This window comes from Pimephales promelas, chromosome 7 (assembly GCF_988280905.1).
Source record: "Pimephales promelas chromosome 7, fPimPro1.hap1.1, whole genome shotgun sequence".
Lineage (NCBI taxonomy): Eukaryota > Metazoa > Chordata > Actinopteri > Cypriniformes > Leuciscidae > Pimephales > Pimephales promelas.
In genome coordinates this window covers 38539196-38566626 of record NC_142775.1, presented here as the reverse complement: position 1 = coordinate 38566626, position 27431 = coordinate 38539196, and the positions used below count along the sequence as shown (strand labels likewise).

At 38.4% G+C, this 27431-nt stretch overlaps 1 protein-coding gene across 1 annotated transcript in view; it reads right to left on the bottom strand.

The window, feature by feature from the left end:
- kcnh7b (potassium channel, voltage gated eag related subfamily H, member 7b) overlaps window positions 1–27431 on the bottom strand; it is a 117207-nt gene that overhangs the window by 22811 nt on the left and 66965 nt on the right. Inside the window, exons 7-9 of the mRNA XM_089133442.1 lie at window positions 19879–20278; window positions 16673–16872; window positions 8386–8638 (exon numbers count right to left, since the gene is read on the bottom strand). Of these exons, the coding sequence (XP_088989568.1) occupies window positions 8386–8638; window positions 16673–16872; window positions 19879–20278 (853 nt within the window). The remainder of the gene's footprint in view (window positions 1–8385; window positions 8639–16672; window positions 16873–19878; window positions 20279–27431) is intronic.

Sequence of the window (27431 nt, the reverse complement as noted above, 5' to 3'; positions counted from 1 at the left end):
CGCCTGCGTCAGACTGGCCGACAGGATTCAGTGAGTTATAAAAATCGCGATAATCAAACACGGTTTTAATGATAATTAAATTTTAAACGATAATACTAACCGTCAGTACATTTTATCACGGTTTATCGTGAAACCGGTTATCGTCCCATCCCTAGTCAGGAGATTTAGCAAGACAACAATATCCATGCGTCCGAGTTAAGACAGTGCGGTGTGCGTGAGCCACACGAGAAAACACCGTATCCGCGCCACTGATCTCAGCGAGCACTTTGATCACTTGATTTAAAAAACACACATCATGTACAGTTTCTGATGTATTAATATTTAGTAAAACACATATCAGTGACTTGATGGGTTTTAACTTCATTCAGGAGATTTTGTGTAACTGCACAACTGACAGATGACTTTGAGTGTAGCGCCAACGGTGTGTGTGTGTGTGTGTGTGTGTGTGTGTGTGTAACCATAGCGACAAAATGACCAACGTTTGGATCCTGCACTTAAGCTTATGATTTCGTTTTTAAAAATATAATTATGTATTTAAAAGTTGCACAAATGGATTTATTTGGAGACTTCGAAATCGGCAGAGATAGGCAGGCAAGATATCTTGGTCTTGGTCTTTTCTAGGTCTTGTCTTGGTCTTGTCTTGTCTTGGACTAGGTCTTGGTCTTGTCTTGGTCTTTTCTAGGTTTTGTCTTGGTCTTGCTCTTGGTCCTGGTATTTTCTTGGTCTTTTCTAGGTCTTGGTCTTGGTATTGTCTTGCTCTTGGTCTTGGTCTTGTCTTGGTCTTTTCTAGGTCTTGTCTTGGTCTTGATCTTGTCTTGGTCTTTTCTAGGTCTTGTCTTGGTCTTGTCTTGATCTTGTCTTGATCTTGGTCTTTTCTAGGTCTTTTCTTGGTCTTTTCTAGGTCTTGGTATTGTCTTGGTCTTGTCTTGGTCTTTTCTAGGTCTTGTCTTGGTCTTGATCTTGTCTTGATCTTGGTCTTTTCTATGTATTTTCTTGGTCTTTTCTAGGTCTTGGTATTGTCTTGCTCTTGATCTTGTCTAGGTCTTGGTCTTGGTCTTGATCTTGTCTTGATCTTGGTCTTTTCTAGGTCTTTTCTTGGTCTTTTATAGGTCTTGGCCTTGGTCTTGGTATTGTCCTGCTCTTGTCTTGGTCTTGATCTTGGTCTTTTCTAGGTCTTGTCTTGGTCTTTTCTAGGTCGTGGTCTTGGTCTTGTCTTGTTCTAGTCTTGTCTTGTTCTGTCTTGTCTTGGTCTGTCTTGTCTTGGTCTTGTCTTGGTCTTGTCTTTGTCTTGCTCTTGTCTAGGTCTTGGTCTTGATTTTGTCTTTTCTTGGTCTTGGTATTGTCTTGGTCTTGATCTTGTTCTTTTCTAGGTCTTGGTCTTTTCTAGGTTGTGGTGTTGTCTTGTTCTAGTCTTGTCTTATTCTGTCTTGTCTTGGTCTAGGTCTTGCTCTTGGTCTTGTCTTGGTTATGGTCTTACTCTTGTCTTGGTCTTGGTGTTGCTCTTGTCTTGGTCTTCGTCTTGGTCTTGTCTTGGTCTTGTCCTGCTCTTGGTCTTGTCTTGGTCTTGATATCCTCTGCTCTTGGTAGTGTCTTGGTCTCGGTTTAGGCGGTCTTGACTACAAGTCTACTACTGTGTCAGAAGCCGTATCACACCGCGACCTCAGAGATCTGTCTATATGCATGTGTCTGCATGGGCTTTCAGATGTTGTGTGTGTGTTTCTACAGTCAGTGTGTCTGGACAAGCGATGTCAGAGTCCGTGCATGCGGATTATCTGTGGAGATTATGAATCCGAGGATGTCAAGCACTGTATATGCTGTTCTTTTCCCCTCGACCTCTCATTGAATAATAACAGTTTGTTCTTTTGCCTTTCTTTAAAGATCTCAGAAAACAAGATTTGAATTGCTCTTTTGAATTAAAGTGGTTTAAAGTGCCACTTTTATGCTTTTGAGGTCTACATGCATCCAAGCTCAAAAAACACTTTAATCGTCTCATATTATCCATTGCAGATTCTGTTCTTTTCTCACAGTGTCTGAAATGTTTCATGAAAGACACTGCAGTTTCTTTAAACCCCTCATTTTCTCTTTCTTTCTTTCTTTCTTTCTTTCTTTCTTTCTTTCTTTCTTTCTTTCTTTCTTTCTTTCTTTCTTTCTTTCTTTCTTTCTTCTGTTTGCATTCTGAATTGTAATTAGTCTTGCCTTCCTTGCATATATTTAATCATTTATAGCCGTCTACACTATTGATTCTGGTGTGCGGTTGAAAACAACACGTGTGCCGAGTGATATGACAGCTGTGATGCAGCATTTCATTATTGCAGGAACAAAGAATTTTGTATAACAAAGAGACGATGAAAAACCTGAACTTACACTAACTTTCAAAAGTCTCTTAAGCTCACCAATGCTGCATTTATTTGATCAGTAAAAACAGTAATATTGTGAAATATTATTACAATTTAAATGAACAGTTTTCTATTTGAATATATTTTCAAATGTAATTTATTCCTGGGATGCAAAGCTAATTTTTTAGCATCATTACTCCAGTCTTCAGCGTCACATGATCCTTCAGAAATCATTCTAAGATGATGATTTGATGCTCAAGAAATATTTATGATAATTATCGATGTTCAAAATAGTCGTTCTGCTTAATATTTTTGTGGAAACGGAGGTACTTTTTACTCAAGATTCTTTGATGAATAGTAAGTTAAAACGTACAAATCTTTTGTAACATTATAAATGACTATACTGTCACTTTTGATCAATTTTAATACACCTTGCTGAATAAAAAAAAATCTTTTTAAAAAACAACAACTTTTGAACAGTAATATATCTCAACCTTTACAAGGAAGTGCAAATGTATTTTATTTTAATTATACATCTTTCCTTACCATTGTCTCTAATGTTTTATAAAATAGCACAAACGTCCTGCACCGAAGTCCATTCAACTTGCAGTTTATCTCTTAAATCAGTGTGCTCTCAGCTGGGGTGCGTCCGGGGTAAATGTCAGGCCCGCCGAGTGATTCTGCTTTAAATTAGAGAGACGTGACTGAGCTGCAGGTGACATTAAACTCAATTGGCTAAAATGCCTGACACAGCTGTTCATACGGGATCTGACACCTTTCTAAATCTCCCCATGAAGAAGCAGTAGAAGTGAAGCATTGTGGGCCGTCCAGTGGAGCACAGGAGGGATGAGAAGCTCTTTCTCTTTTTAATGGATCCAAAGAACATTATTAAATGAAGGCTTGGGGTTCAACGCGAGTTCAACTTTGTGAGGTTTAAAAACTTTTCAACATGGCCGTCTGCACCGTTCTTTGTTTTTACTCTATTATGCCACCGAATATTCATCTGATGAAAAAAAACAAGCTTTTAGAACAGTGTTGAAGTTAAAGGAGTAGTTCACTTTAAAAAAAAACTTTTGCTGATAATTTACTCACCCCCATGTCATTCAAGATGTCCATGTCTTTCTTTTTTCAGTCGAAAAGAAATTAAGATTTTTGATGAAAACATTCCTGGATTTTCTCCATATAATGGACTTCAATGGGAACCAAACAGTTCAAGGTCCAAAAGACAGTTTCAGTGCAAACTGTTCAAAGGGCTTTAAACGATTCCAGACGATGAATAAGGGTCTTATCTAGCGAAACGATCTATCATTTATCAACAAAAAAATTGAACGAAATGAACGAATTGACTCGGAAAAAGATTCGTTCATTTTGATGAACGAGTTTGAACAGGAGAGTCACAAATCAGTCCCTCCAGAAAAACGCGATTATGCGATCGCTGAATTCAATGCAAAATCAGCCAAAGTCCGCATATTTATGCGGGGGCCGCATTTTTTCAAATACGCCGCACTTTCGCCGCATAAATTGCCGATTTCCTTGCAAAATATGCGGGGTTTGCATGATTTCATAATCCTCGCATTTTCGTTGCAAAAAAAAGTCACGTGTATTTTAGTAGAAAGTTAAAAAATGTTGCGTTTGCTTCACACAAGAGCAGCCATTTCCCTCTGTTTCCATGGGAACGTTATGAAGTGACGCAATTACGCGACACCGGACAGACTCACGGAGCCGATTGACATCTCACAAATCGAACTCGTATAACTGTCTGTCACACGTTCTACCATCACATCGTTACTTAATAAACAACATAAGATAAAAGAAGTAGCATCAAACAGAAATTACCCGCACACATGGGGTGTTTGTGGCGCACATATAACACTGCAGAGAGTTCAACAGGGAGCGCGCAGCTCTTAAAGGGGCCACACCTTATTTACACTCGTTACAGTCTGAAATAAAACAAGATGAGAAATTAAATATTCCCAGCACTTTCTATGATGTAGTATGCTTAATTATCAAAGGAAGTAATAAGAAATGACTCTTACATTAGCCTAGTGAGAACAGGATGTTGGGGGAATCACTGAAAAAGAGAAATCTTTTTCATCAAACCGCAATTTTTGCAAGTTCTCTCAATTTTTGCAAATTCCTGCAATTTCATCGCATAAAATTGCATAAATATCCCGCATATTCCATCGCATTTTTAAAGAAAACGGGCCGAGCAGGCTAATCAATCAATTTTTGCCCGCAACAATCACAAAAAAACTCCGCGTTTTTCTGGAAGGACTGAATACTATTATGGTAAATGTTATATATAAATCGCAAATTTTTTCACAAATTTTTGGAAATTACCACCACAAAATCAGTCATTTTGATCGCAAAAATCACAAAAAGAAATCGTGAAATCCTGGAGGGACTGACAAATCCACATCACACCCTAACAGAGCAAGGCGAGCATTTGAGCTTGTAAAACTTAAACTTTGTTATTTATTTATTAAATGAACGATCGTTTCGCTTGATAAGAGCCTTATTCATCATCTGAAATCATTTAAAGCCCTTTGAACAGTTTGCTGTTTGCACTGAAACTGTCTTTTGGACCTTGAACCGTTTGGTTCCCATTGAAGTTCATTATATAGTGAAAAATCCTGGAATGTTTTCATCAAAAACCTTAATTTCTTTTCGACTGAAAAAAAAAAAGACATGGATATCTTTGATGACATGGGGGTGAGTAAATTATCAGCAAAAGTTTTTTTTTAAAGTGAACTACCCCTTTAATGAAGCCAAGTGACATGATGTACAACGCAACGTTACGTTAGAGATTTTAAAGATAAAGTCCAAATACGTTTTTGACATTATTGCTGAATAAAATAATACATTTCTTGTATCAAAACCTTTGAATGGTAAAGTATACCGTATATTTGTGCATCTAATTGTATATCAGCCACCATCTTTAGTTATCAGTATTAGCATCTGCCATTAAAAAAACTAATTTGTCAACCACTACTAATGTAGTATACCAGACAACATCTACAGTTTCCTTCTTTAGTTCGTTCCCTCACATGTTTTCATGTTAGCTATAAAAAGCCCAGTCTCTCTCTCTCTCTCTCTCTCTCTCTCTCTCTCTCTCTCTCTCTCTCTCTCTCTCTCTCTCTCTCTCTCTCTCTCTCTCTCTCTCTCTCTCCCTCTCTCTCTCTCTCTCTTTGAAGATGCCAAACACATCCAGCAGGAGCCACTTAATAGAAATGTCAGAAGCCTCTTCTTATCAGACACGGTTCTAGACACAGAATGGGACACAATGCATAAAACCTGAAAAGGAAAGACAGGCTTGTTTCCAGAATATGCTCATGTGTTTGACATTTTCTGAGAGAACAATAACTGTGCCTTTTGATTTGTAGACGGCACTATGGGCTCCTGGGCTCTCTGCTGCTGTGTTTAAGCTTGTAGGGACAATGGCACATCTACCCGGTGGGAGAGACAACGTGTGCCCTCTTTCTCTCTCTCTCGCTCGCTCGCTCTCGTTGCTAACCGGCGCAGTGGTAAACAACATGCCTCGGCAGAAACAAATACACACAACTGCATTATCGGCTTTCTCGAAAACATCGATCACAAGACCACAGAGAAATAATGAGACAATGACATATTTCTTATGCAAGATTTTAAAAATAGTCAACCCTTGATTAAAATAGTCATTTATAAGTGGAAAAAGTGATTCCTTAATTAAATATCTAGAGCTTCCAAGAGGTCTAATCTAAAAATGTCCTTCTAAAGGCGACTGAAAAATAGTCTTTTCTTTTTTTTATATAAACTAACATTTGAAAAATTTCGGCGTTAGTAAGATTATTTCTCAGTTATTAATATTAAATTTAATAAGAATATTACAATTATTTGAATTAATATTACAATTATTTAAAAAAAATAATTGTATTCAGCAATGATGCATTCAATTAATCAATAATGACAATAAAGCATTTATAATCTTCTAAAATATTTCTATTTCAAATAAATGCTGTTCTTTTTACCTTTCTATTCGTCAAAGAATCTTGAAAAAAAAAATAATGCATCATGGTTTGCACAAAAATATGAAACTGTTTTCAACGTTGATAATCAGAAATGTTTCTTGAGCAGCAAATCATCATATTAGAGTGATTTCTGAAGGATCATGTGATGCTGAAGACTGGAGTAATGATGCTGGAAATACAGCTTTGAATCACAGGAATAAATTACAATTGAAAATATATTCAAATACAAAATAGTTATTTTAAATTGTAATAATATTTCACAATATTACTGTATTTTTGATCAAATAAAAGTGTGTGTGTGTGTGTAATCCCCTGAGTCTGGTCAGTGCATGGGTGGGAGACTCCTGGGAAACTAAAGGTTGCTGCTGGAAGGTTTTAATTCTGGAAGAGGTGTTAGTAAGGCCAGTAGGGGGCGCTCACCCTGTGGTCTGTGTGGGTCCTAACGCCCCAGTGTAGTGATGGGGACACTATACTGTAAAGAGCACCGTCCTTCGGATGAGACATTAAAATGAGGACTCTCTGTGGTCATTAAAAATCCCACCCTGGCCAAATTTTCCCATTGGCCCCAGTCCATCATGTCCTCCTAATCATCCCCATATATATCTATATATATACACTGATTGGCTTCATCACCATCTCCTCTCCACCAGTAAGCTGGTGTGTGTTGGTGTTCTGGCGCAATGGCTGCCGTCGCATCATCTAGGTGGTGTTGCACATTGGTGGTGGCTTTGAGTGCAGAGAAAGGTGCTATATAAAATGTAATGAATTATGTATATATATATAATGAAATATCTCACATATGTGTGTAATTTTATAGTAATATTATTATATTCATGTTTTTCATTTGATGTCATTTTCCATTAGTAGTCCAGCAGATTAATGCCATATTTCAAGAGAATCGATCAAATTGGTATAGAAGTATAAAATTTGCCACAGATACTCTCTAAGGGTCACTTTTTTCGAAAAAGGCGTTGGCCACCCAAAAATTCAACATGGTGGCCATTTTTTCAAGATGGCCGCTATTTCTGTCAAATGCTGATTATGTCAACCGTTCAAACTACTGTGTAAAATACTCTCTTCTCTCAAAAAAACGGTGCTTGTCCCCTTAAAAAGCTTAAGATGGTAACTATTTTTTTCAAGATGGCCGCCATTTTTCGTGAATCCTTAAATATTTTTTTTTTCTGTAACACTTTACAATAAGGTTCATTAGTTAACTACATTAGTTAACATGTACAACATGTGAACAATACTTCTTCAGCATTTATTACTCTTAGTTAACATTAATCCCAACATTTACTAATACGTTATTAAAATCAAAGGTTGTATTAGTTAACATTAGTTAATGGACTGAACTAACACGAACGCACAATGAACAGCTGTATTTGTATTAACTAACATTAACAAAGATTAATAAACACTGTAACTAATGCATTGCTCATCGTTAGTTCATGTCAGTTAATGCATTTACTAATGTTTCCTAATGAACCTTATTGTAAAGTGTTACCTTTTTTTCAAATGGTGATGCTATCATGAAATTTGGTACAAATATTCTTCAATGAACATTATCATGGACAAAGGTGTGTGCCACTCAAAAATTCAAGATGGTGACCATTTTGATTTTTGAGTGGCCCATACCTTAGTTTTTCCAAAAGAGTGTTCCTTGAAGAGTATGTCTGCCTAATTTTATGCTTGCATCACCATTTGAACAATTTAAATATTTCATATTCAACAGGAACGGTGGCCATCTTGGCGACCATCTTGAATTTTTGAGGGACAAGTATCTCCTTCCAATAACATGTTCTTTAGAGAGTTTTTGTATCTAATATTATGCCACTGTTTGAATAATTGATATACTAAGCATTTAACAGCAATGGCGACCATCTTGAAAATTGGCCGCCATATTGAATTTTTCAATGGCCAATGCCTTTTTCCAAAATAGTGTCCCTTAGAGCGTATCTGTACCAAATTTCAAGCTTCTATACCAAAGTGAATGATTTTTTTTACTAATCTGCTTCCTTTATAACAAGCTTGTGAGCTCTTACCCAGAATGGCCACCACTATGTCGTCCTTGAGGATCTCAATGGATCCTCGAGACAGAAAGTAGAGAGCGGTGAGAACGTCTCCACAGTGCACGAGCGTGTCTCCAGGAGGAGCGTGCGTGGTTTTGAAGCGCATGGCGAGAGCACGCAGACACCCTTGAGTCGCACCCTCGAATGCCTTGCATCCCTGAAGGAGACTTTGGTTCAGATGGAGACAAATATCTGCCTGCAAACACTCAGGAAAGCCTTTTAAGACCTGCAGAGAGACGTGAGAACGAGGTGATAAATACTCAACTCTATCCAGGATCCATCACTGAAGATTAAAGGAAAAACATTAGTGCAGACATTATCTTCAATCACACTGTTTGTTTGTTATTCTGTGGTGTTAATAGGCTCTAAACAGTAGAGTAACATGTACACAGGCGGCATCCTGACTAGGGTTGGGATTTGAAAATCGATTCCAATTCTGGAATTGGATACTTGTTATAAAATATCGATTCCTCGTATTAATTCTTTTGTGTGCATTTGAATACGAGTTTAAACCATTCAAGTGCAAGAAGAGCCACGCGCACACATCCAAAACTTGCACACAGACTCGTTCATCAAAATGAACAAATCTTTTTCCGAGTCACTATGTTCGTTTCGTTCGTTGAATGAACCAAATGACTCGGAAAAAGATTTGTTCATTTTGATGAACGAATTCGAACAGGAAAGTCACAAACGTGCATCACAGAACAGAGCAAGGCGAGCATTTGAGCTTATAAAACTTAAACTTTGTTATTTATTTTTTAAATGAGCGATCATTTTTCATTTTTTCAAAACTAGCGGAAAATCAACTTGAAATCAACGCGTTGTTTCAACGTTATGAAAGCAAACCAATTTTTGATTTTCATTTAGCTTTGAAGAATGCCGCGTCTGACGTTGGTTCAACGTTAATTCGATGAGCAAATCAACGTTGTTTCAATGTCATGAGAGACGTTGTTTCCACGTTGATTCAATGTCAGTTTGCTGACTGGGTTAACACCATCGTCTCTCTTTAGTTTCGCCATTTTTGAAAGTTGTGTACGGAAAAGCTTCTGTGCTCCTATTGGTCAACCTCATACATGTGACGCAACCGTCGTGGACGACCGTTAAAAAAATTAAACATGCTAGTCTTTTTGCCGTGAAGCATCGCAGAGACGCGATGTAGGTTGTCGCCCACTAATACCCCTTTTCCACCAAAAAAAAGAACTGGTTCGGAACTGGTGCTGGTTCAAAGTTGGTTCGGAGTTGGTTCAACTTGCGAACCCGTTCAGAACCTGTTTGTTTTTCCACTGACTAGAGCGCCCAGGGAACGACGTCGTTACGTCACTGTGTACGTTCGCCATACGTCTTAGCTAGAAACGCTTGCAAATACAACATTACTTTCGGATTATCTCTAACTCGTATACCAAGAAAGCTTTAAAAACAATTGAAATATGTAAGTCTTTTAATCTTTTCTTTTGATATGTATTTTTTTCTGATAAGTTTTGTACCCCTGTAATTGTGTCTTTTTTTCTTTCCATTTATTTGTTCTATATTGTGACTTTTCTTCTTTGCTTATAATGTCTTCAATAAAAAAATTACAAAAATAGAAACGCTCGCGTTAACTTCAAACATAACAATTACAAAGGCGGACTCCATCGTGTTTCTGCAAATTTTTCTCCTGGATTTGCAATCCTTTATCATGGTCAGAAAAGATGTTTAGAGCACATCTAAACCCGCCCCAGCCCCCGACGTAAGCATGACACAGTAAAAGAACGGTTCTAGTCCAGCAAAGAGTTGGTGCCGCTTTGGAACCAGTTCTCCTGGCCGAGAACCGGTTCTTTGGCTGTCGAAACACAAAGAACTGGTTCGCGCGCAGGCACCGGCTCCGAACCGTTTCCAAAATGCTTTGGTGGAAAAGGGGCTTAAGACACACTATACGAGATGATACGATCGAATCTTGCGTCCCGACGGCCATTGTCATTTACGAATCCGCACGACACCCTACGTCAAACGGTTCGTGCCAAAATCGGGCTAAAATCGTGTAACCTGAACCAGGCATTAAAGGACAATTCCGGCGCAAAATGAACCTTTGGTCTAATAACACATTGGTACCGAGTCAACCGTTCTCCGGGATGTGTTTTCATCAAAATCAAATGTACCCAGATTTAGCGTGAACCACAGATTAGCTTATAACGCCAGTGTTGTAGTACTCGAGACTCGGACTCGTCTCGGACTCGGTCTCGAGACCATATTTTAATGGTCTTGGTCTTGTCATGGACTCGTGTGCATTTGGACTCGGAATTGACTCGTACTCGAAAATTTTTTTTTTAGGACTCGGACTTATTCCCGAGTCCACTCGAGTTCAATTCAAAATATTTTTCATGATTATTAATGTATGTTAATAAAATATTTCTTTAAATTGATTGACACGCCCAGTGATTGGTGATTTTCTAGTGCGCAACTGCGCATGACAAATTGTAATAAAATTACTTTTAACACCACCTACTATGTGGCCTTTTTACCCTAAACTGATCATATTTTTTAAACTCTAAGTAAATTCAGTAAAAAAAAAAAAAAAAAAAGGATTTCTCTAAGTAAATAAAAGTAAATTAGGTAATCAACCCTCACTGGTCTCGGTCTCGACTCGGACTCGACCGTCTCTGGTCTCGGACTCGACTCGGACGCGACTCTCTATGGACTCGGTCTTGACTCGGACTCGACTCTCTCTGGTCTCGGTGTCGACTCGGACTCGAGTGAGGTGGTCTCGACTACAACACTGTATAACGCCAGTATATAGGGCATAGAGTAAGTAAAAATAACTAGTTAATACCGCTAACAAGGCTCAAAATAGCCCCACACTATGGTTCGACTGGTCGAGACTGTTTTCCAAAGATGGCTCCTGCCTGTATACGTGAAGTGGACTGTCTTTATAAAGTATCTTCTTATTAAACTGTTTGTACCAAGCGTGCCACACAAGCCCTCAAAAGTGAAGCCAAAACGTCTCGATCGCCCTCTGGTGGCCGGTCCTAGAATAGGTCATAAACCCCGCCTCCCCATGTTATTGAATGGGACATGAGACCAATTAAATTACACTTCACATATCCTTTTTCCAAAGATAGTTTCTGTCATTTACTGTAGTTTCTATCACGCTGATGTAATTTCAAGAGTTTGTTTCTAAAATAAGTTAGTTATTTGATGCGTTGGTGTGACGTCATGATTGACAGCAAAGTAGTCACTGAAGCACCAACAGACTTTTTTTCATAATGTTGACTATGTGGTTAATAGTTGTATTTACCTTATTTTAACGAGGTATTGCAATCAGCAGACACCTTTGGAGAGAAACGGAGCAGACTCAAGTTCCAAGATGTCAGCGCCATATCGGGACACTGGCGGCTTCAGTTCTCTCCGATGGAAAAGAGCGAAGGGGTGTCGTCCATCTTTTTTACAGTCTATGGTCTGCTTCGGTTTGCAGGTAGGGACCCTCATTATGTTATTGTGTTAGTAGTGTTGGGCTATTTTGTTAGTGGTATTATCTAGCGATTTTTATTTGTACTTACTCTATGCCCCGTATACTAGCGTTATAAGCTAATCTGTGGTTCAAGCTAAATCTGGGTACATTAGAATAGATTATCATAAAAACACATCCCAGAGAACGGTCGACTCGGTACCAATGTGTTATTAACCCCTTGGTTCATTTTGCGCCGGAATTGTCCTTTAAGTGAACGTAAACCGTTGAGCGAACACGCTTGTGTAACAGTATATGGACTATGTGCACGTTAGCATATGCTAGTTCCGGCTGCGAAACCGATATGGGGTGTCTAGTTTCCGGTAGCCTGATGGATCTGTTTCTCCAGATGTCTTGAACATTTGCCGAATATTACAGTCGATTATGTTCATCGACTGGCTAATGATTTTTCTCCAGCTCCTCAGAGCAAGAGAGAAGGGGTTTAAATTAGGGCTGTGCAAAAGTTAATTACGATTAATCGCATCCAAAATAAAAGTCTCTGTTTACATAATATATTTGTGTGTGCTGTATATAATTATTTTGTATATATAAATACACACACATGCATGTATATATTTAAGAAAATATGTTATTCATATATAAAATATTTATATTTATATAATATAGATTATGTATTTATAAATATATACAGAATTTAACCGCAAATAATTCTTAAATATATACATGCATGCATAGGTATTTATATATACAAAATAATTATATACAGCACACACAAATATATTATGTAAACACAGACTTTTATTTTGGATGCGATTAATCGCAATTAACTTTTGCACAGCCCTAGTTTAAATATTACATTTCTCAGTATTTGCATAATTTTGAAGGGAACGTTAAGTCACAACAACATCCATGCTCAGACTGATCTCATGAAATTGCGTATGTATGACACGTATCACGTATTTTTGGCATGCTATCAACACGCATAATCTCTTTTCAGCGTGTTTATGAATACCGTTGACTTAACGTTATTACTGTATATATATATATATATATATATATATATATGTATATAGCATATGACCTACCTCAACCCCATCCCTAAACCTACCCGTCACTCCTACCATCCTAGGAAAAAATATCGCTCCCCAGATGTAGATCTACATTTTGTTTTGTTTCGCTCGGACGTTTGACGGCGTGTACATACGCGGTACACGTGGAATCAGTCGGACATTAATGTTGCCATGCTACGTGCTCAAGCTATGCGATTTGGTAACTGTTATATCTCTCTATACATTATAAAAGTTGAAATCATGCGTTAGAAAGTGCATTTTCCAGAACAGTTTGTGTTGGCCATTGTTTTGTTTATGATGTTCAGAGGCTATGTTGTTGACAACCACTATCGTCATATAGAATGTCATATAGATCAGTGTTGACAACCACTATACATGTCATACAGGGAGTAAAGGTATCCGACGTTGGTTCGTTCGTTTTCAAGTTAGGCTGTTTAACACATATTAGGCTGTTCACACATTTCTAAACAGGTCTCCCTTGCAAAATAGGGTCTAAACCCAGGGGCTTCTCCTGGTTAAAGGGTATAATATAATAAATAATTAGTAGCCTAAAAACTTCCTTCTAGTTGTCATGGATACGCAACGCTCCATTCTGTGCTTGGGTGCGGTGACAAAATGTGAAATATCGTTTACTTTTCACAATGCAGCAGCGCCTGGCTCCACCCAAATATGAGTGAAAACTGTGTTGGTTGACTTGACAATGAACAAACGAACATAGTTTTAGACTAATATATTTAGATAGCTAAGCTTTAGATAGTCGGTCCACTGATGTAGGATGTAAACAACGGCAACCGGAACCGAAGTACCCAACATCCGCCCTCATGGCGGAAGTTAGCATTTTTCTCGTCAATTGGACCCGTGCCGCTCTTAAAGTGGCAGTAGCCTAATATTCCTGCTGCCGTCTCAATAAATCTTGACTGAAGAACTTTTGTAAATATATTTGTAATGTATATTTCTTTTTGAATATAAAATGCAGTATTATTTTACATTTGATTACAGTTTCTGTATACTGAATACCTTTCATCGTATGTTTGTTTAGTTGTATTTATTTGAGCAATTGCTAATTTGTTTCTTTTTTTGTGTGTGTTTTCTTTTCTTTAATAATGCTTGAAATGTATATTAGTTAGGCTAGTTGTTTTCTTTAGTCTGTTGATTTTTGTTCATGGTATTCAGCTACAATGAAATGTTTTGCAGTAAGAGTTTTTTTTTTTTTTTTTTTTTACTTTATTAGAATTGAAATTAGGAATCGATTAGTAGAATAGTTAAAATGCAAACGACACCCAACCCTAATCCTAACTGAAATTTCAGTTTGGCACTAACAATATAGTACACTTATAATTATAATAATAATAATAACACTCACAAATGTTAAGTACAATTTAAAAACAAACAAAACAGACTTATTTTACTGTTTTTAAGATTATTTATTACTTCTGAAAGAAGTCTCTTAAACTAACCTAGGCTGCATTTATCTGATCAAAAGTAAAAACTGTAATATTGTGAAATATGTGATGTAAAGTGAGTTTTTTTTCCACTGCTAATTAAATAATTTTGCATTGTGATGTTTCTGCCAAAAGTATACGGCTAAAGTGGCAGGAAAGAGACTTTAACCTAGACAGATTAAGTGAAAGTGGAAAAAATGATGCAAGTGCCAACTACTGTGTTCATATTAGCAGTGCAATTATAAATTAAAAGAGATGAAATAATGAGGGTTAAAGAAAAATGATTCAGTTTCTTAGCAACATGCAGACTTGCTTTAACAAGTTCGACTTTTCTCGTCTAAAATAGAATGGCAACCATAGGCGGCGCCCATCGAATATAAGCTAATTCATGCTAGCAAGGAATATGTATATGTGATATACAGTATATATGATTTTGATGCACTTTTTATTATTATGAGTATTCTTACTATTATTATCTGGTTTCTTAAAGACCGTATCACAAGAAAAAGAATTAGGATATGCATCAAACGGTTGTAAAAAAAAAGATGTCTAAAATAAGCATCAAAAAAAAAAAAAAAAAAACATGCATTGAAAAACATGCATTTCCTGTGTGGCTGAGTTGAGCATCAGAACAGGGTGAATGTTGATGTGTGTGAATGAAGATGCGTTTATATAAATACCTCCTGCTCTTCCCAGGGTGGCGAGGTCGATCCATTTCACACGAGGCAGACATGGAGAGAGACAGGTGTTGCTTTCAGTACACAAACTCACACATTCATACTGTGATCACATGTTCAGATAGCATTTCAGAGACCATTTATAGGAATAGTTGAAACGTCTGGCATTGTCTACTTATTATTTAGTCACTCTTGTATTCCAAACACATTTTCTTTTTTTGAGGAACACAAAGTTAGAACGTTTTTTTTATTTAGCTCTTTTCCGTATTTCAACAGTAAAAAAAATATTGTTAGTTTAACTTAAAAAATTAAGTAACCTGGTTGCCTTAAAATTTTAAGTTGATTGAAATGGAAAAAATTGAGTTAATACAATGAATGAGATTGATTTAAATAATAAGTTATCTGAACTTAATAAATTATTTAATTTGATTTGACAAAAAAAAAAATGTTGTGATAACGAATCTTTACAGTGTATGTGTGTGTGTATGCAATGTATTTTTCCCCTCTGGGCTTGCCGTAGATAGCTATGGTTCAATTGCTGCACAAAACATACCGTAAATAATCATCCAAACATACTTTATCTTGCTCTTTTTCTCTCTTCCTCTGTAATTTTCTTCGTTCTATTTTCACCACCAATGTGGCTTAACATTACCGCGACTATGCGCATTTGCGCACGAATTGTCTTTTTTTTTTTTTTTTCCTGTATTTATTTATCAGGGACAATGCACAAAATACATTAGTCTCGCGAAGAGATGCTTTGTGCCAGAGTTAGCCGAAGCTAATTTTCATCCGCAGTTCCCGGGCAGGTGCACACAATTTAAGACATTAAAACATTGCAAAACAACTATCAATAGTAATATCAGCTACACATATTAGTCTATGAAAATCATATAAAAACAATCAGATACAAAATGAGAGAACATATTCAAAAGACCATCTCTACTCGTAATGTATACATTAAACGCACTGATGCTGACACAGCTGGTTCTCAACAATGTATTTCTTTAAGTTTTTAGAAAAATGGTTCACATCTACAGACAAACTATAGATATAAGTCTATAGATTACCGCACGATGGCAGACACCGCAGCAGTCGTAGGGAGCTATATTGATCATGAAATCAGAATTGTCTTTAATTATTCATTCATTCATATTAATTCATTCATTTATGTCACTTGTTTAAGTCATCTAAAAAATATTTTTCGATTTTTCGACTCGATTGGGGGGCCCCAAGTAGCCACTTAGTTCGCTTATGCTCCCCCTTTCTATTTAAACGTATTGTAAATAGCAGTTATCGCAATTTGTACTTAGTGTAAACATAAAGCTGCCATTAAATAAACCCACATACATCCGGTACTTGTGGCGCACATGCATTTTTGGTTTGAAGAAACTACTAATTGATCCTACACTCAAAAAAATGCTGGGTTGTTTCAACTTATGTTTGGGTGAAATAAAAAATGTAACCAAATTTAATAGAAATGAAACCAACTCTTTGTCCATATTTGACCCAAACATGAGTTGAAACCGTCCAGCATTTTTTGGGTGTGTCTTAGCGAATCTGAAATAAAGATTTGAAAACGCATGCAATGAAAATATCATGGCTAAAGTAGTCAGGATGTATGAAACGCACCGTGTTCAAGTCGATGCCGTTGGTGTAGGTCCACGAGTGTTGGAAGTACTCCTCCAGTCTCTGCCTGAGCGGGTTTGGGATCTGGTGGAAGCGGATGAACTCTTTCACACGGAGCATCTGCATGTGGTAGCGAGCCGTACCCGAATACAGCCGCTGGATGATGGCGGAAACGTTCCCAAAAATGCTGGCGTACATCAAAGCTGGAGAAGACAAGGTAGGGTCACATGGGTGAAATTGCTAGGCCAATTTAGCAGTGTTACTTTATATATTATTATGATTATTATGCTTGATGTGTTCTGTTTCAATAGCTGTGTTTTTAACTGTCCTGTCCACTGAGGGATGATGGGATAGATTTTTGACTTTGGACTAGTTTTTCAATGTCTTATCTTTAAAGGAGTAGTTCACTTTTGCTGATAATTTACCAGACGATGAATAACGGTCTTATCAAGCGAAACGATCGCTCATTTAATAAATAAATAACAAAGTTTAAGTTTTATAAGCTCAAATGGTTGCCTTGCTCTGTTCTGTGACGCACGTTTGTGACTCACTCTGTTCGAACTCGTTCATCAAAATGAACAAATCTTTTTCCGAGTCATTTGGTTCATTCAACGAACGAAACGAAGGAATTGACTGGGGAAAAGATTCGTTCATCAAAGACTCGTTCATCCGAGTCAATTGGCTTTATGCACAGCTGCACTACCTCCTGAACTTCAGCCAGCTCCTTGTTCCCTGTCTGCCATCATTGGCCGAACTTGATTAATTCAGGTGTCTGATTATTGTTGCCGTGACTACTGAGGTCAGGCACACCTGGATTAATCAATTTGTCCAATAACGACAGACAGGAAACAAGGAGCTGGCTGAAGTTCAGCAAGAAGTGCAGCTGTGCATAAACCCAATTGAACGAATGATTCGTTCTTTCGTTCAATTGACTCGGAAAAAGATTTGTTCCCTTTGAACAGTTTGCAATGAAACTGTCTTTTGGACCTTGAACCGTTTGGTTCCCATTGAAGTGCATTATACGGAGAAAAATGCTGGAATGTTTTCATCAAAAACCTTAATTTCTTTTCAACTGAAGAAAGAAAGACATGGACATCTTGGATGACATGGGGGTGAGTAAATTATCATAATGCCACTTATCAGCCAATCAAAAAAAGAAAGGGGTTACACAATAGCCAATCAGAAAATAGCACTATTGTATCTGGGTAACTTGTTTGACACAAACAATGACATCTTGACCGCTGTTAGAGAACGTTTCCCAGATAATTAACATCAGCTTTTCATGAGTTTCATGAGTATACAGCTTGTTTACTGACAACACCTGCTCTCAGAACAAGTAGTCGTATTTTCGTTATCACACGATGACTGACATATTGTCACATTATAAACATCTCTCTCTCCAAATAGGCTTAAAGATTTTATAAGCACTAAATACATTAAAGTGTTGATGTTATAAGTCACTTCAAATCATGTCATATTTTATAATTATATCCTGGCCGTGGATGTATTAATCATTGCATCTGCCTTTCAAAGATGTCAGGTAAAAGGAAATTAAGCATCCTCTCATTCACCCTGAGAGGAAAGCCCCCGAAAAAGATGTCACTCTTGCCTGTCTTTAAAACCTGAGAGCCCTGCTGTCATCATCCTCAAGTTGTTTCAAACCTGTATGAATTTCTATTTGAGATATTTTGCTATATGTCAGTATTGACTTCCATAGAGTCCCTCCTCCCATCAACTCTTTGGTTACCAAAATTCTTCAAAATATCTTCTTTTGTGTTCAGCAGAAGAAAGAAATTTATACCGGTTTGAATCAACTTTTTCATTTTCATGAGTCATCAGTATTTTTCATCAGTAGTTTTACTGTAAATGTATATGCTAAATTGTATTTAGCAGTACACTAGCTGGACTAAAGACTAACAGACATGGATTAAAGATGATGTCATGGGGTCTTGAAAAGACAATAAACATATTGATTTGAAAAAGTATTAGGATTAATCTGCTAGATTGAAACAGAGATTAAAAATGTCGTAATGAATCGTTTACAGATACCCGAGTCATTTCAAATTCATTGCAGCCATCTCAGAACATGCACTTTAATTGAATATTGAAGAATATTAATTCAATATTTTTTCTTATACCTAGCAAAGTTTCAAACAGGGTTCAGTTATATTCTTCAAAAATATTTTTAAGCCTCCTATTCTAACCAAGGCTGCATTTGTTTGATCAACAATACAGTTAATATTGTGAAATATTATTACAATTTTAATTGACTGTTTTTTAAGTGCAAATATTCTAAAATGTAATTTATTGCTGTGATTCAAAGCTGAATTTTCAGTATCAATACTCGTCTTCAGTGTCACATGATCCTTCAGAAATCATTCTAATATGCAGATTTGATGAGCAAGAAACATTTCTGATTATTATCAATGTTAAATATTCATGTTTTAGAGGAATTCAGCATTCTTTGATGAATAGAAATTTCAAAAGAGCAAGATTTTTTTTTAATTGAAATCTTTAGTAACTGTATAAATGTCTTTAATTTTGCTTTTGAGAAATTTAATGCATCTTGTCTGGATAAAAAATAAGCCTACTGATTCCTTAAAAAAAATTAAAAACCTTTAAATGGTTGTGTACATATTGCTTTCAGTATTTAAAGGAAGTTTTATAAGCTCAAATGCTCGCTTTGTTTTGTACTGCGATGCACGTTCGTGACTCTCCTGTTCGAATTCGTTCATCAAAATGAACAAACCTTTTTCTGAGTCAATTTGTTCGTTTCGTTCGTTGAATGAACCAAATGACTCGAAAAAGATTCGTTAATTTTGATGAACGAGTTCGAACAGGAGAGTCACAAACGCGCAGAACAGAGCAAGGCGACCATTTGAGCTTATAAAACTTAAACTTTGTTATTTATTTATTAAATGGACGATCGTTTCACTTGATAAGACCCTTATTCATCGTCTGGAATCGTTTAAAGCCCTTTGAACAGTTTGTAGTTTGTCTTTTGGACCTTGAACCGTTTGGACCCCATTGAAGTCCATTATATGGAGAGAATCCTGGAATGTTTTCATCAAAAACCTTAATTTCTTTTCGACTGAAGAAAGAAAGACATCTTGGATGACATGGGGGTGAGTAAATTATCAGCAAACGTTTTTTCAAAAGTAAACTACTCCTTTAAGCTATTTGCATAAATCCATGTGTTTCAGACTTACATCCAATGAGCATGACGCAGATGGAGAAGATCTTCTCCGAGTTGGTGTTCGGGGACACGTTTCCAAAGCCCACGCTGGTCAGCGAACTGAATGTGAAGTACAGTGCAGTGACGTATTTATCCTTTATGGTCGGGCCAGAGCTGGGGTCACTGTAGTTTATTTTCTTCCCAATGGACACCTCGAGATTGTCAAGCCAGCCGATCTTATGGTCCAGGTAAGGTTTCTCCATATTTCCAATGGCGTACCAGATGCAGGCGAGCCAATGGGCAATAAGAGCAAATATACACATGAGGAGCATGAGAACCGCTGCGCCGTATTCAGAGTAACGGTCCAGCTTCCTGGCAACACGAACCAGTCGGAGGAGTCGCGCTGTCTTCAACAGGCCAATCAGAGTGGTCGTCTTGGGAAAGAGAGAAGGTGCTCATTAGTAAGATTGCAAACAGATTGTATTTTACCTAGAAAGATTGGAAAATACTAATACTCTTTACAGATTCTGTCAATTTTATTACGCATTTCAAACAATAAATACCGTTTTGGCGCTTGTAAATGTTACACGACAGATCGCTAGCGCATGTGAACCGATCATCTCTACTACTGTAGCTAATGGTAAAAGAAACACGAACACTGTTGAGAGATGCAGTATGCTACAACTTACCAAAATGTATTCCTCATGCATAATATCGACCAATCATGTTTTGAATTCTTCCCTGAACTGAAATGTAGTAGTGGGCTGTACTTTCCACACGATTGACAGGTTCAAGCATAGATATCCACAATAAAGGCTAGATGTCTTACGGCGGAGTTTCTATCGTCATCACCGGCGGCCATCTTGTCACAGGCAAACTGATGTAAGATGAGTGATCAGCACGAACACAAATACTCTTATCTCGTTGAAATCTTGACGGATTTACAAACGGTTTGGTTTCTTACAAACCAATTTTTTATTAAAGTGGCTTTAATTCTTGATGATTGTTTATTTATAAACTTATTATTCATACGTATGCAGTGTCGTAACGTTTATAACAAACCAAACCGTTTGAAAATCGGTAGAAAATTGAGCAAGTTACGGTGATTTAAAAAGTACATGCACCATTAAACACAATGTTATGAGTGAGCGAGCTGCCTGTGACAAGATGGCCGCCAGGTGCAGACGTCGACCTCCATTGGCCAGCAGTGTGGACGAGATATCTAGCCTTTATTGTGGATATCTATGCAATACTCACAAGCCGTGTGAGTTTCTCGTGTATTGCAGTTTGGCTGGTGGTTATGTTGTCCGCCCGCATACCGCCTCCAATGGCCGAAACTGGTATTACGACACCTGCTGGGCCGGGGCTAGTAATTTAGCATGCCAATTCAGGTTAATATCTCTGCAGCACTATAACTCAATTTTTTAATGACATCATCAACCTTATTTCTTCTCATTCTTTTGATCTGTGTAGCTATTTTTTTTTATTAGTGATATTTTAACCTCAATTCTTACACATGGCACCTTTAACGTCTCATCCGAAGGACAGTGCTCTTTACAGTATAGTGTCCCCATCACTACTGGGGCGTTAGGACCATAGATATCCACAATAAAGGCTAGATATCTCGTCCACGCTGCTGGCCAATGGAGGTCGACGTCTGCACCTGGCGGCCATCTTGTCACAGGCAGCTCGCTCACTCATAGCATTGTGTTTAATGGTGCATGTACCTTTTAAATAACCATAACTTGCTCAATTTTCTACCGATTTTCAAACGGTTGGGTTTGTTATAAACGTTAGAGATGTAGATATGACACTGCATACTTATGAATGATAAGTGTATAAATAAATAATCATCAAGAATTATAGCCACGTTAATAACGTTTGTAAGAAACCAAACTGTTTGTAAATCAAGATCAAGATTTCGACGAGATATGAGTACTTGTGTTCGTGCTGATCACTCATCTTAAGCCGCGTTTCAACCGCAATTACCAGGAACTATTTGTCGCAGGAACTTTTTTTCCCCCAGACTGCTTGCTTACTGCGTTTACACCGCGTACTAAAGTACCGGTCCGGGGCGGGAAGATTATTTAGTTGAACTGCGTGCGACTGCTCTTCCTAGCCTGTGCGTTTGTTTTGAGTTTTGTATGGAGGAGATTCAAGCTTTGCTGCTTTTGTGTGCGATTGGTTTACTAACGATGTAATTAACAAAACGGCAGAAAAGAGACGAGCACCCAAAGCGTATTCAGAAAGCTCGTAATGCTAGATATAAAAGTAGACGTTTCTTATCAGCGGACATTGACCGTGAGATGGATGGGACGAACGCGCGCCATCGGGCAAAAAAAGAATAGCGTGGTAAGAACCAATCAGAATGTTCAGCGCACAAGTCCCACCCCAAAAGTTCCAAAAAGTACTACCTCACCTGCAGGGAGCTTCACCCCAAAGTTCCTAGTTCCTGGGGAAAGTTCCTGCGGTGGAAACGCGGCTTTACATCAGCTTGCCTGTGACAAGATGGCTGCCGGTGATGACGATAGAAACTCCGCCGTAAGACATCTAGGGTGATCATCTTTATTGTGGATATCTATGGTTAGAACCAGAGCCCGTCTAACGGAGAGCCTTGGCACTTCCTATTAGCCCTCTTGTGTATCATCTTGGTTGCAGTTCCATTAGAATTCCACTGGAGGTGATCACGGGCGAGAGCAGAATGAATGGGAGTCTATGGGGCTAAACGGCTAAATGTGTCTCTTTCACCTGCTTGTCGTTAAATCAAAATAGATTTTATTGCTGATTCTGCAAGTTCAATATAGATTATAGGCCAAAAGTCGAATGAACGAGTACTTATGACCTTTTGATTTCTTACAGGTTAGGCCGTTGTTGGCCGGAACACGCTAGCATTCTGCTATTGTGTGACGTCATCACATTTTTGAACGGATTTTTAGAACAGATAAGTGAACTTAAAAATGCAATTTTCAGCTGAGTGTATTTTCTTAGCCCTCCCTTTTGAACGCAACTTTCAAATTACTTGACAAAAAATTACATCCTGAGAAAAGTGGATTTCTGGGGGTGAAACCCCATTGACTCCCATTCATTCTGCACTCGACCGCGAGCGCCCCCGCATGGACAGAGACGCGTTACTGCAGCCAGTCCACAACCCGGAAGTAACCAGCCAGTGCCAATTCTCTTCAATTAGACATTCTCTGTTAGGACCCACACAGACCACAGGGTCAGCGCCCCCTAGTGGCCTCACTAACACCTCCAGCAGCAACATGATCTTCTCAGGAGGTCAAAAGAAGATATTTTGTTCTTCTAAATGCATGCTAAACTCACAGCACATGCAGATATGGAGCTCACTGCCGGATCACGAGCTGCTCAAGTGCGCACAAACAGACTATACACTTATTTAATTAAATCTCACGACACAAAGCACATCACGCATTCGGTTTTAATTCGTTCGACAGATACTTTGCTAAAGCAAAGCAAAAGACGCTTTGTTATTATAAGAAGTTTATATGTATTTTCGATTCATTATGAAACTGTGCCGGACAGGATTGGGTAACATACTTAACTTAATCTTCAAACTCTTCTGAAATCAGTTGTGATTTGGGAATGCACTTTGTGTTATTTATGTAACACTTGGAATTACGGCCTATGAAGAGTTTTCCGAATCGCTCACTTATTCCTGTGTATGTAGTACTAGCCTCACTAGGTTTTGGCACAGAGCCGTGGGCTTTTATAGCTTTAATTATCCACAGTTAACCGTATTAGAAAAGCCGGAACGCGCTGTGGCCTAATACACCCAAAGCTAATTTCTGGGTTCTAACTGTAATGTCTTCATGACTGCCACACTAATTAATATTTAGATAATCCTGTTTAATTTTAGTCTGTGCGAACACCAGAGATCCATCTCATCAAAATGTTGCACCGTGAGGATAAAATAAACCCCCAACATGAGAGACCCAGCTAATGAAATTCTCGTCTAGCTCTTGGTCAACTAGCAAGATAAATCCTCATTTGCAGGTGAAATGTGTTCAATAGATAGAGACATGGGACAACGGGTGCTGACAGCAGGCACTGTCTCATCCGAAAGACTCCAACATCACTCGTCCCCCGGTGGGAGATCATTTGTTTAGCTGGCAATTACACAGTGGCCTCACAAAGCGAGGTTAGGACCTGCACCGGGTATTTTTAGAACATGTCTTAACGGATGCGTCTGACAGCAACTCCTAGCGTGCATACGAGCACTGACAGTGTGTTGGCGAGCTTGTGGAGCAAAGCACGTGTGATTTTTCTCCTCTCACGTTGAGAAGTGCTGCATCCGTCATGAGCGGCCCATTAAAAACTCATTAGCAGATCCAGTTCACAGCAAATCACGTCTTTGAGTTATAGCCGGACGTGACGATAAGATGGACGCTCAATTAAACCGATTGTTAATCAAGTGTGACCTCATATGAGTGGCCTACATTTTAAATTTCACTAAGTTTGAAGCCTTGTCTGAAAGTTTAAAACAACTATTAAAACGTGAGTTTGAGGTTTCGTTTTTTTAGCACAAATGCTAAAGCATGTTGATAGCATGATTTTAGCATGTTCCTATCATGACTGCTACCATGCTTTTAACATGTATTAACATTATGTTAGCATGTTACTAAAATGATTTAGCATGTTAATAACATGTTTCGTGCATGTTTTAATGTTGCTAACATTTGTTTATCATGATTTAGCTCTTCTGAAAGTTTAAAACAACTATTAAAACCATGAGTATGAGGTTTCACTCAGAACTAAAGTGTTGATAACTTGTTTTAGCACAATGCTAGCATGTTTTAACATGTTGATAGCATGATTTAGCATGTTCCAATCATGATTGAACAGACTGCTACCATGCTTTTAACATGTATTAACATTATGTAGCACGTTGTTAGCATGTTCCTAAAATGATGTAGCTTGGTCATAACATGTTTCCTGCATGTTTTAATGTTGCTAACATTTGTTTATCTTGATTAAGCACTTCTTGTCTTTAGGGGTGGGGTTAGGGATCAGGGGGTGGAGCTGGGTAGATTTAGGGGTGGGGTTAGGGATCAGGGGGTGGAGCTGGGTAGGTTTAGGGGTGGGTTTAGGGATCAGGAGGTGGAGCTGTGTAGATTTAGGGGTGGGGTTGGGGATGAGGGGGTGGAGCTGGTAGATTTAGGGGTGGGGTTAGGGATCAGGGGGTGGAGCTGGGTAGGTTTAGGGGTGGGTTTAGGGATCAGGGGGTGGAGCTGGGTAGATTTAGGGGTGGGGTTGGGGATGAGGGGGTGGAGCTGGGTAGGTTTAGGGGTGGATTTAGGAATCAGGGGGTGGATCTGGGTAGGTTTAGGGGTGGGTTTAGGGATCAGGGGGTGGAGCTGGGTAGATTTAGGGGTGGGGTTGGGGATGAGGGGGTGGAGCTGGGTAGATTTAGGAATCAGGGGGTGGATCTGGGTAGGTTTAGGGGTGGGTTTAGGGATCAGGGGGTGGAGCTGTGTAGATTTAGGGGTGGGGTTGGGGATGAGGGGGTGGAGCTGGGTAGGTTTAGGGGTGGATTTAGGAATCAGGGGGTGGATCTGGGTAGGTTTAGGGGTGGGTTTAGGGATCAGGGGGTGGAGCTGGGTAGATTTAGGGGTGGGGCTGGGTAGGCTTAGGGGTGGGTTTAGGGATCAGGGGGTGGAGCTGGGTAGATTTAGGGGTGGGGCTGGGTAGGCTTAGGGGTGGGTTTAGGGATCAGGGGGTGGAGCTGGATAGATTTAGGGGTGGGGTTAGGGATCAGGGGGTGGAGCTGGGTAGGTTTAGGGGTGGGGTTGGGGATGAGGGGGTGGAGCTGGGTAGGTTTAGGTATATGTTAGGTGGGAGAAGTTGGATCTGGATCCGACTCCTCCCTGTGGTTTTCATATTCTGCAGTGAGGGCAATCTCGAAACCTTGTAGGATTAAATTATTTCAGGAAAGGGGATGATTATGAATGTATGTTTTTTTTGCATTCATTCATTTTACCTTGAATTAAATATTTTGAATCTAATACACTGACTGTTTGGTTGTGAAAAATTAGACCCGTGATTGCAAAAAGACATTTCAGAGAAGTTTTTTTTTCTAGTTGTGACCAGAGACAGATGTGAGAGCGCCTCCAGTGAAAACGAGTGCAGATGCTGAGAGCGTGAGCTTTAATAATTGGGTGATCTTCAATGCTGTTGGACGGCTGGAGCTCGACGGCCCTTTTCAGAAAAGATGTGCGAATATGAGACCTCTGGGGAAATATGATCTGAACGAAAGCAATGTACTTAGCAAGACCAAGCATCAAAACCCTTCTATCGTCTAAAAATATACTGCATGCCATCAAATAATGACATTTCCAGTAGGTCTTAATCTATAATTCCATTCTTTAATATTTTAAAAGCCACTGTGTTTGTTTCTGGTGTCCTTAGGCTGTATATGGCTCTGACGGAGTCGCTGTCACTGGAACAGACCACAAACCGAGGAAACCATATGCTGGGATGTGCCAAGAGCTCATGATAGGCCATTGACGGATGTGCCTACACAAACAAGCGAGGAAACAAGCCAACCGGCGTGCCAATGATTCAGCCTGTAAGCTGTTCAAACATCAGTTTTCTCTTTCCTCTCTCTCTCATCATAATCATTGACTCCCATTTGGTAAGCCACTAATCCAAATAAATGGATTCAGAAATGAAGGCCATTCAAAAAAAAAAAAAAATAAGATAAGGGTGGAAAACAACATGCATAATATTCTAATACTGTAATCCCTGATTCACTGAAATATTTGTTTTGTGTTTGTAAGAAGAATCAGCAGCCCACCAGCGCTGAAAGCTTTCTGACCTCTGCAAAATGCTAGAACCTGATCGGATCAACATAATGGACACAGTACAAACAATTAAATAAATAAATAAATGGGTAAACAAATAGTTTAGGTCTTAAACTATTGGCAAGCGAGACCTGTTTTTCCCTTAAAAGTTTTTTTTTTTTTACTTGATTTGAATGTTTTTCTGTTGTTCTCTTAAAGCAGATTTCCAATTTTTTCTGTGATGCCTAGTTCATTGATTTCTGGTGTACATGCATGATATGATAAAATCCCAGATATATTAAATGCTTTGTCAGTTGCTTTGGATAAACGCATCTGCCAAATGCATGCACCATCGTTCAAGAGTTTGAGGTCTGCAAGATTTTTTTTTTGTGAAAGAAATTAATACTTTTATTCAGCAAGCATGCATTACGTTGATCAAAAAGAATAGTAAAGACATTTATCCATTTCAAATAAATGCTGTTCAAAATGTTTGAAAATTCAGCTTTGCATCAAAGGAATAAATTAAAGTTTCAAATATATTATATTAGAAAATAGAAAAGTAATTAAAATTATATTCATATTTCACAATATTCCATTTTTTTCTGTATTTTTTATAAAAAAAAAATGCAGCCTTGGTGAGACTTCTTTAAAAAAAAAAAAACATTACTAAATCTTCCCGACCCCAAACATTTGAAGTGCAAATGTAAATGCATAATAGTAGCCCCGTTGACAACAAAAACAGGCCTGTGTGCTCACACCCATTGCAAAATTTGGCATTATGTGTGCG